Genomic DNA, 11,318 nt, shown 5'->3' on the forward strand with positions numbered 1-11,318 from the left:
CACTCACTATCCCCAGTTCTTGCAGCAGCCACGCTCCTTGCACAGGCTATATATACAACACAGGGCTGCAAGATGCTGTATCATACTGCTCTGTGGGGAAACAACACAGTAAGTTCAGAATGGAAAAGTGAATGTCAAGGCTGAACAGAGCTATGTCCTGAAAGCCTACATGCAGCTAAAGCCATGTCCCAGCACTACTCCAAACAGGTTGCACATGACTCCAGCTACAGCTTGCTGCTGTTTGTGCTGTCCCTCCCCACTCCTGGTAGTTCTTGTGTATTTGTCAATAATTGCCAAAAGTAAGGATTGGAGCTTGATGTGACAGCTGAGAAGCACTTGGGGCCAGATTGTAGACTTGTTAGTCATGCTGCTGAGGAGTCCCTTGCACAAATGGCTTTGCTGAAGTGTGACTCCCTTAATAAATGAATCATCCATCACTGCTGCCTACTCAAGCTTAAATACTTCTCTTTCTGCTGTACATCCTCTCCCCATGGTGGTGAGGACCAGTTTGGCTAATCAATGGAATACAGGCAAAAACAGGCAGAACTTCGGGCCAGATCAAATGTACAGAACAGCTACTGAAGCCAGATGATGCAATCCCAAAGCTGCTGTGCTTGGACTTGCTCCCACTCATTAGTTAAGTCCTGTTTGGATACCTACTGGTCTCATGTTGCACGTATTGGTACAGTCCTGGTCCATCCCCAGGTGTTAGGGACACGCTGGAACCACAAGATGCCTGGCACCCCCCATGAAGATGCTGTTGACTTGGCAGTTCCCCAAGACATCTGCAGGTCTAATTTGGGAAGTATAACTTGCTGGAGACAAGTGTCCCTACCCAGGTAGCAAGGCAACACAGCCAACTCAACCCTGGCAAGCTTCCTGGCTCTCTGCTTGGTGACCCTGGCTCCTCGTACGGTGATTTCATATAAAACTCTATTATTCTGTTTTTGTGCTTCTGGAGTCAGAGAAAATAAGAGACAGAGAAGGGCACTTTCTCCTAGCTCTGATTCAGTTTATTTTCTCCTTATCTGCCCTTGTGTCACTTGCATTTATGTCTCTAGTTTTCTCTTTTCTTGTTTTCCTCTCTTTTCTCTGGCTTCTTCCAGCTATTCAGTATAAGCTCTGCAATACACAGCTATAAGCACTGCAGTGTGATTTGGTGGGCTCTTCAGTTCGAGTGAAAACACAATCCTTACCCTATTTAAAATCTCTTTGATCAGATCTATGGAAACATGATTCTTCTTTAGAAGACAAGCCTGGAATGAGAAAAGCAACTGCCTTTTCCAGTTTTCTGTTCGTCACCATAAGGAATTAACAGCAATACATAAATTCTATCTGTCTTCTTAGAATCACAGAATCATAGAGTGGCCTGGGTTGAAGAGGACCACAATGATCATCCAGTTTCAACCCCCCCGCCACATGCAGGGCCACCAACCACCAGACCAGGCTGCCCAGAGCCACATCCAGCCTGGCCTTGAATGCCTCCAGAGTTCGGACACCCACAACCTCCTTGGGCAACCTCTTCCGGTGTGTCACCACTCTCTGAATGAAAAACTTCTTCATAATCTCAAACCTAAACCTCCCCTGTTTTAGTTTAAGGCCATTCCCCCTTGTCCTATCACCATCCACCCTCGTAAACAGGAATTCCCCCTCCTGTTCAAACACCCTTCAAGTACTGGAAGACCTCAATGAGGTCTCCCCAGAGCCTTCTCCAAGATAAACAAGCCCAGTTCCCTCAACCTTTCCTCACAGGAGAGGTGCTCCAGCCCTCTGATCATCTTAGTGGTCCCTCTTCTGGACCCACTCCAAGAGCTCTGCATCTTTCTAGTGCTGGGTGCCCCAGGCCTGGACGCAGTACTGCAGATGGTGCATCACAAGAGCTGAGTAGAGGGGGGCAATCACCTCCCTCTCCCTGCTGGCCACCCCTTTTTTAATGCAGCCCAGAACACAGTTTGCCTTCCAGGCTGCAAACACACACTGCCGGCCCATACCCAGCTTCTTGCTAAACCCGGATTTCTTTCATATTCAAATAACACACAGGCTAAACATTTTTATTTGATGGCTCAAACAAGTAGCTAAATCCAAAACAGATTTGAGTTCTAATGCCATGAGCTTGCATTATTTCATGTGTTTAAATAATAAAGAATTCATTAAATGTACCCTAGATGAAAATGTTTATAAGTTGTCTTTGAATTTAATTGTGAACATTGAATTGATTAACAGCTTACTGAGGTCAGCCATGTATTCCAGTGCAAATATGGGTTGCTCAGGCTTTTGTGGTTAATAAATTCTTGTGGAAGTTACACTGAGCACCCCAATTTACATTTGTAGATAATGTTTTCTTTGTCAATATTCTGCTTACTGCCTAAATTTTGTATTCATGTAGTACCTACCAGCAAATTTGCTTGGCCAAGATTTAATTTTTATTTATTGAATGCCACATGGGTATTTCTTCTGTCAGCAGGTGTCATTAAGTACAGTAAGAATTAAACACTTAACTTAATCAGACACTCATTATCAACGTATGTACACTGTACTGCAAAAGATCTCTTCAGTTAGGAAGATACCATTTTATGAATGTCTGTAACAGCAAATACACAGAAGAAAACACCAAGTCTGCAACAGAATCTGACACTAACTCAGTGTTTCCTGCATCACAGCAATAATACACGATGGGGAATGAGGAAATCCTGTTAATAGACACCTCAGTTATTTCCTCCAAAATCTAGTACTGTATGACCAATACAGCAAGGAAGGAGACAGAGATAAATGCGCATGAGGCTACAATGCAGGTGTCTTTGCTTTTTAGTTTCTGTATCAATCCAATAAAGATATTTCTCTTAGTTTAAGTAGTAAGTGCTTTCCAATGCAATATTCAACTGTGAGAATAATTTCCCCCCCCACCTCCTTCCCCAGTTGCAGCTCTTCTACACCCTTTTCAAATGGAATTGATGTAACTGAAAACACAACGGAGCTTATGAAGTTGACTACACGATTTGATAAAACATGACAGAAGTAGATGCACTTCAAGAATAAAGTAGTCATTGATATAATTTTATCTAAAGATTCACAAAGTCAGATACCCTAAATAATTATAGACTCAGCGATCATTCTGAATCTGGGTAATAAACCTCTGCTGTAATTGAGACAGTTTTCTCACTGTTGAGCTGAAGCTACTTGAACAGAGAATCTCTGGTGCACACATTTCAAATAACGCTGCACTACTCAGTTTCCAATGTCTTAGATCCGTGTGCTCTACTTAAGCCCTCCTAACTTGAAAACAAGCAGGCACTCAGACTGAGGCATGGCCAACATTTCCTTAAGTAACAACTGTTTGGGGAAAAAAAAAAAAAAAAGTACAATAAAGTATGGACTATGAATAACACTGTGATTGGTGGCTGACCAAACCACAAATACTAGAAAACAAGAACACTGCTGCGCACCAAAGATGTTTAAGAAACACAGGTGATGAATATGAGAAGCCTGCTGAAATATTTCACAGCAACTCAGGTGGTAAAGAATACTAGATAAGTTTCTAGGGTTACAAAGAGCATGAAGTCCCGAAATAGTACTTTTAAAAACACTCCTTCACCTCGTAATACTGTTCCTCCACAAGCAATAATACAGCTAAGAAAATGCATTCTTGCAACTCAAGGTATATTTATCACATATCACAATAAAATACTGTAAGCTGCAAGATCTCTTAATTCCAGAAGCCCAGTGGCAGGATGGCAAATTCGATGGCTTTCCGAGGGGCTTCCTTCTAAAGAAGAGGGGTTGGAAACAGTGCTGAAGGGTGAGACTTGGAAAAGTGCACTCCATCTCTCTCATGGCACGACGACAACAACACTGCTAGCAAAATGTGAATTACACCTCTTAAGTTTGTGTTTAGAAGAATTAATGGCTCCAGGAGAGCTGACTACAGGAGGTACTACATTAGGCGTCAGTGTAAAAAGACTCACTTAATAGCAGATCTGTAGTCCATTTTTTTTTTTTTTTTAACATCAGAAATAACTTTCTGATGCAATTATGGCTTGAAGGAGGAAAAGAAGTGTCTGTGCTATCAGCTACACAGCTCTTCCACACCCCCATGCCCCTTTTCTTTCCAAAAGAGAACTTAATCCCTTTAAAGTTAAATGCTAATGGTCATTTGCTTTTAGATCCTCGGCATGAGGTTGATAATTTGTCAGGAAACTCACTGTTTAAACTAAAACTCTTGACATGATTTATGTATTCTTTTTACCCTTTCTGAAGTCATAGCAGTGATCAGAAGTGTTGGCAATTCCAGTTACTCAGGAAACCAAATGAAGTATGGACTGGCCGTGCAGGAACCAAGATGATTCAGATTTATTTTGTTCTGTTTTGCTGCTCTGGAAAGAATCCTTCTAATGCTAAAAGACATTAGGTCTACTGATTTATCTGAAGCCCCCTGAAAACAGTCCATTAGCTCTTAAGTTCAGACAAAAGCTGCTGCAAATATTATCTCCCTTGTGTTCCTGATACTATCACCTGTAAAATAGAAATTGCAGGCTATCCTTTCCAAACTCCCAGCTCTGTACTACAAATGGTATCACTGTATTTATTTGTGGTTCATGCTCTCTAGTACTGTTTGCAGTTTCCTCTCTGGGAAAATAGTTAATGACATTAGCAGTATTGAAAAGAAAAAGTATATGTTATGAAAAAATTAACAAGGTAAGTCCTGCCTCAGTGACATCAGTGCTCGTGAGCTGCTATTTCCAAAATAATGATCTGTCAAAGCTTCAATGTGATCTGCATTCGTGTTAGCAGTAAAGGAATCCAGTGGTTTTCTGCTCGCTGAATGACGGTGATAAATTGTTACTTTTGCTTACTGAGAGTGAAAATTTACAGGACTGACAGCAAACTCAGAAAAGTAAACAGCTTCTTTCAGGTCACAACAGTGTCTGGATTTACTGTCAGTCTACGTTAGTCACTAAATAGCATATACAAATCAAAGTGAAAGAAAAATATGTCACATTTTACTCTGCAGAGCATCTTTGGAAGCTGTGTGTGTGTTCTGACACACGCAGCCCTCAGCACTGTATCTCTGTGATGGCTGTTGCCAAGTCATTGTTAATTGTTGTGGGGGAACGCTGTTAGCTTTGTCATTCTCTGAACTTCAGAAGAGATTTTAATGAAGAAAAGGCATTCAAAAGATGCTCAGACTCAGCATTCAAAAGCACTAAGCACCCACTGCATACACACTTTTGAAGCACACCATCACATGTGATGGAGGCAACAGCCTGTGCTATTAAAATGAATTTCAGTACCAGATCCTGGTCTTTCTCTTCATTTCAGGTATCGCTTTGTTCCACATTATGGAAGACTTACTAAAAAATCCAAGTACTTTTCAATTACAGTGGATATCTGCTCTTTATAAACTTCCATATGAAGGAATAAGGTTGTTAATATTCAGTGACAGCACAAGTATTATATTTACTTGTTCCCATTGTGGCCTAACTTGAAAAACTAGACCTTGCTGTTCCCCTAAAACAACCCTAACATAAGCTCCAAGTCATTCTGAGGATGGGCTGCTAGGACAGCACCTAGCAGATGTCATATTTGTTCGCACGTCTGCAACATTCCCAACATGACAGGCAGTAGGCAATGCTCTTCAAGGACAAACACACTGCAGGCTCGCTGCTACTCCAGCTGGAAAGCCATGGGCCTGCAGGCCATGCCCTGGGGCATGTCGCTGTGCAGGAGTGAGGACAGGACAGCCCTGCCCAGCAGAGCAGGACAGGAGGCTTCTCAGGGCTGATGGCTTCCACGCCAGAAACACAGTCACAGAATATCCAGAGCTGAAATTGACCCACAAGGATCACAGAGTCCAAGCCCTGACTCCACACAGCACCACCCAAAATTCAAGCCCCAGTGTCTGAGGGCAGTGTCCAAACAACCCATGAGTTCCAGCAGCTCATCATCCATTCCAGGGCCCAACCACCTCTTGGGGAAGAGTGAGATCCCAGCCCTCAACACCTTTCATTACATCCCCCCTCTAAAAATCTGGCTTCTCAGCCTATTTAGTGGCATAGCCTATCTCACGTAACCACGGCACCACTCACTGATGTCTGCTCTAATGCTGCCTGTAGCTAGCGCAGCTTGCGGCCTTGGGGCGTTTAGGCCTGGAGGCCATAAAGATATTCAGTCCACACCAGTGCTAGAACAGCATGGAGACAGACAAAACCCCTGCCTGGGGCAATAAACCATCATAACAACCACTCCAGCCCTCCCAGGCCCGAGATGGTGCTGGAAATCCTGCAGTTCTGGGCAGCACATGAAGTGAGGCATCCTGAATTAGCTTCTGAACGGTGTTTGTTAAGTGAAAGTATTCAGAAGGATGTGCAGGCTCTCCAAGCCAATTCTGGAGATGAATAGATTTGTATTACTGGCTGGCCTTTAAATATAGATGAGATTTTTTTAATATCCACAAAGCCTTGAAGAATGATTTATATTTTTTTTTAAGCTGATATGAAAAAAAAAAAAAAAAAAAAAGAATCTCCTCAGCACTTAAACACAGGTTTAAAGTCTGGCATTGGTTTCACCGTCACAGACAACAACAACATTTAAACGTCTGCTTAGGAACAAAGTCCTGATTTGGGCAGATTTATCCAATGAGAACAGTTGGCTCACCCCTGAGAAGAGTGTGAAAGTTAAGCAGGAACCATGAAGTCTGTGAAAGGAACAATGACTGCTGTCCTGCATGATATGCATTTAACATATGTTGCGTCCTCAGGCAGCTTCAGACGCACTTAGCCCCATCTGGCTTGGAACAGAAAATAACTCTAACACGGAGATGGTTCAAGCTCTGGTCTTCAGGGAGCTTTGGTTGCTAGCTCAGATACAACAGTGAATGTAACTGCAAAGTGGGATGGTGACACTCAGCTCATTTGGGTGCTATTGGCACAAAGCACATCCTAACAGGGGGATTCAGTGGTATGGATCATCCTTGAGTTTAGGCGTAATCTGTAGAGAAACCCTCTACCATCCTTGCCAAGCTAGTGAAAACCAGCAGAGTTTAGAGCAGCACACAGTGGTCACACCTCCAATTACAAACTAGCTCTTTTCCTACCTCTTCTATCACAGTCTTAACATTAAAAAAAATATACAGAATATATTGATCCGGGCTGGGATTTCTGTTTGTTTTTGCGAAGAAAATTTAGTTGGTAATCTTTTTTTTTTCTGATTGAATTCTGACCGCAAAGTTGAGCTGCCTCCTACGTAAAACAACTGCTCCTCCTGGCTACTTAAATGGCAGCTTCTGCCATCTCATCACAACTTCCCTCGTTGTGGGCCACATAAAGTGTGTTTTCTTCCCACTCCTTCACCTGGACATGACTTTTGACACCGAACCTGCGTTTGCAACATACTGAACCATCATCACCTTTTCCCAGAGCTTAAAACACAACGATGCCACCTCCGCATGGCAGAAAATTCAGCACTCCTGGGACACAGCCTTAAGTTGTGCCTCAGGCAGTTAGGCACTGAGTTTTGATGCTGTGACTTCAGCTATACAGCCAAACGCAGACACAGTCAGCCTGCAGTTCCTACTGTTTTAGGTAAGCGTTTCAGTACCCCGCAAATCAAACTAGCAGCGATGCACGAACTACAAGTAACAGAAATGCTCAATGAAAAGCCAAGGAAGAGCAAATAACTTCCCTGAAAACTGTCACCGAGTAAACAGTCGATAGATACTACCCCACACGAACCCCGCAAAGCATTTTTACCAGTAATAAATATATAAAGTAATAAATAAAGACATGAGTAGCCCCTATCTCTCCCCCTCCCCACACACACTTTGGCTAACTACCCTCTTTTGGTACGGGAAACTTCTCCAAAAGCCAAGTTAAGCTTCTCCAGAGGATCGCCTCTCACACTGCACGGGCTGCACCGCAGGAGCCGCTATCTCATCTCAGCCGCGCAACTCCGCACGGCAAACCACGCCGCGCTCGCAACTTCGCTCTGATCGCCTCTCGTGCTAAGAGAGGATGCTCGTACCCCGCCACCACAGGGAAAGGGTGCTGGAAAGGGGACAGAGCTCAGGACGGGTGGTCCCGAATCCGTCGCTCGTTCCCCACGCCGTACCCCGCTCCCCGCTCCCGGCTCCTTCCCGCAGGGCTCCCGGGATGCGGGCACCGCGCCGCTCCCCCTCCTCCCCCCCATCTCCTTACCGGGCTCCGCCGGGGGAACTCTCCCAGCACGATGCTGACCACGGGGATGCGCAGCGCCGCCGAGACGAAGTCCAGCTCCAGCATCTCCCCGCGGCTCTGCGGGAAGGCGAGGATGGCGGAGACCCCCTGCACCACCACGGTGTGGCAGAGGCTCTGCAGGAAGGAGACGGGGTCGTTGCTCCACGAGGCGCTGGGGGAAGAAAAGGGGAATAGGGGCAGGTCGCCCAGCCCCGCCTCGATCGCCATCACCACCTCCAGGGACAGGTTGTAGGGCAGCAGCCCGGCCACGCCGTTGAGATTCGCCACGGCCAGCAGTAGCGCGTCCCGCGGCGAGGGAGCGGGCCCCGGCCGCCGCTCCCCGCCGCCCCCCGGCCGGCGACCCCGGGCCCCCGCCGCAACCTCCCCCTCGGGGCCGCCGCCCGCAGCCTCCCCGCTCCAAGCGGCGGCGGGGGCGCGGGGCTGCAGGTGGGTGGCCCCCACCCTGACGGTGTGCCCGATGCGCCGCAGGATCTGGCAGGGCTGCGGGTGGGACGCGGAGCCGGGCACCGCCGCCAGCACCAGGGCGCAGGGCGGCAGCAGCAGCAGGCACGCCCGGCCCAGGAGCCCGCGCACCCCTGGCCGACACATGGCCCGCCGCCGCCGCCGACCGCCGCCACCCCCGGCCCCGGCCCACCCCGCTTCAGCCGCCCCGCACGCGGCCGGCAGCGGCATCAGCCGCGGCGGGCGAACCCGGCGCAGAGCCGCCCCCGCCGCCGCCCATGGGGCCCCGCCGCCGCGCCCCCGCCCCGGGGCCGGAGGGAGTGTGGGGGGGGGGCTCAGCCCCCGGCCCGCCCCTCGCGGAGCCCGGGCTGCAGCTGGACGGCCCCGGGGCGGCCCCCACGCCGCCTCCGCAGCGGTTCCCCCGCGCGGTGCCTCTCCCCACGCCGTCCCCCGGCCGTCTCCCAGCCCGGCTCCGCTCCGCAGCCCCCCGGCGCGCTGCCCTGCCCGGCTCCGGAGAGAGCGAGAAAAGTTGCCGGGCGGCGGGGCTGCGGGCGGTCGCTGGGCTGCGCTGCGCTCCCACCGGGAGGGACGGCGAGCGGCTCCTCCCCGGGCAGCCGGGACTTGTAGTCCCCGCCGCCCCCGCCGGTAGGGAGCCGCCCGCCCGGAGGGAGGATGGAGAGCGGCGGGGAGGGCTCGCTCCCTCCCCCGGGGACGCGTGTCGGGACGGCCCCGACGGACGGAGCGGAGCCCCGCAAGAGCGGGAAGGACGAGCGGGAGCCTGTAGGGCGCAGAGCTGGGGGGTGTCAGCCCCGGCCCCCGCCCGCGTGGGTGTCTCCGTCTGCGTGCGGCCGCTTTGACGGCGCGTGTTGTTCAGCGCGTGGGACCCGATCGCTGCGCTCTGCGAGGCGTGAGCGCTTTCTGCAGTTGTTTGTATGACAGAACACCTTTCTCCCGGTAGAAAACAGAGCGGAGAGGCGCGTTTGCGTCTGCGGGGGACTGGGGAAAGTCCCCGCTTCGCCTCAGAGCCGCTAATTTCGTGCGAGCCCGAGCTGTGGCGCTCCGACGGGCGTCCACGCTCCGTACTCAGCCCCAGGACCCAGTATGGGATGCTCCCAGCAACGTGCCGACCCGCTGCCGCCTCCTGCGCCCAGACCTACGCTCCTGAAAGGGTCAGAAACCGCCCTTTTAGCTTTTCATTATTATTATTACTATTATTATTATTAAAGTATTTAATTGACAGGCAGAAAATCTACGTCTAAAGAAAACAATCGTGTTATATCAAGAATGTGGTCTTTTCCCTCTAACAGGTCAGTGAGGCACTGGCACAGGTTGCTCAGTGAGGAGGTGGATGCCCCATCCCTGGGGGCACTCAAGGTCAGGCTGGACCAGGCTCTGAGCACCTGATGGAGCTGTAGGTGTCCCAGTTCTCTGCAGGGGGTTGGACCAGATGGCCTTTAAGTGTCCCTTCCAACTCACACGGTTCTGTGCTAATATAATTCTACAGCATGTATTTTAAATCCACCCTCTGTGAGAGGAGCCCACCAGAGGTGTACACAGCACTTGTCGTTCGTTATCTTTGCATTTTTCTGCATTTCTACAAAAACTGTTTTACCTCTTACGCCCTCAGGTCCATTGCTTCAGCACCTCCTCATTCCCATGTGCCACTTCCCATTGCCCAAGTGAGCCCTGCTTCTTTCATACTGTACCTTTGGACTCATGTGGCTGCATGCTGGGAAGCCACAAATGGCAGAGTGGTGTGCATGCCAATATGCACTGCTGCCTTTAACAGTGTTGTTTTCTTTATTATTATTTTTAATTCTATTTTTTATTTTCCCAAGGCCACAACAACTGGCTTTCAGAGTTACCTGTATATTAGCATCCTTTTTCTCAGGCTTGTAAATGCCTGCTTATCACGTAACTTCTCGGCTGTGTAGCTCAGTAACAACCAGTTCTCACTGGGTCATGCAGCACAGGCTCCAGTGTGAGAGAGGATGTTTCTGTGGGCCACAAGTGGAACCAGCAAGTCTTTGAGACTCCGTGATCTCTAGACTAAGATTTAAAGTAATTAGGTTTCAGACTTATGCAGCCTGAAGTTTGGTCATTGGATAAAATGCATTCCAAGTTTTAGAAGAAACAATAACAGACAGCCTAAATTGCCATTTATTTGAAACTTCATTAGGCTGGGACTTCTGCTGTAGGTAATTCCTGGTGCAGAGCCCACTTCTGAGTGGTTCACAGCAAATGGCCGTGCACAGTATCTTCAGCAGAGTGCAGTGGGCAGACTGCAGGTGGTCTGTATGGTCCAACCTTAATGAGTCCATGATTGTTTTGACTTGAAGGACTTCAGCACTGTACAGATTTATTACTTATAGCAACAAATTGTTACCGGTTTTCTTTGTAGCCTTTATTTTTACCCATATACTCCTGATTATTAATGAAGTTCTACACAATGCCAAAGTGCTTACTCAGGGGCTTGACTGAAGAATATTCAAACCCTGACATGTGCTCTTCTTTAAGAGGCTCAAATATTTGTAGAAATTGGTCTGAAAAAAAGGTACAGACTTTGTAAAAGTATGCACACGTAGTGATTGCAAAGTTGTACAATCAGTTTGTTCATTACTTTACTTGCACAAATATACACGTGGAAAA

General features: G+C 48.4%; 1 protein-coding gene across 2 annotated transcripts in view; it reads right to left on the reverse strand.

The window, feature by feature from the left end:
* GRIN3A (glutamate ionotropic receptor NMDA type subunit 3A) overlaps nucleotides 1-9,269 on the reverse strand; it is a 60,599-nt gene extending 51,330 nt beyond the window's left edge. Inside the window, exon 1 of one of the 2 annotated variants that reach the window (XM_015849825.3) lies at nucleotides 8,190-9,258. In XM_015849825.3, coding sequence (XP_015705311.2) covers nucleotides 8,190-8,900 — 711 coding nt within the window. In that variant the 5' untranslated portion in view covers nucleotides 8,901-9,258. Of the gene's footprint in view, nucleotides 1-8,189 lie in introns of both variants that reach the window. The other variant, XM_085529841.1, reaches the window with a different exon arrangement.
* Between the last annotated feature and the right edge of the window lie 2,049 nt (nucleotides 9,270-11,318).

The sequence above is a fragment of the Coturnix japonica genome, chromosome Z (genome assembly GCF_054131305.1).
Source record: "Coturnix japonica strain WE chromosome Z, WE-NBRP24, whole genome shotgun sequence".
NCBI lineage: Eukaryota > Metazoa > Chordata > Aves > Galliformes > Phasianidae > Coturnix > Coturnix japonica.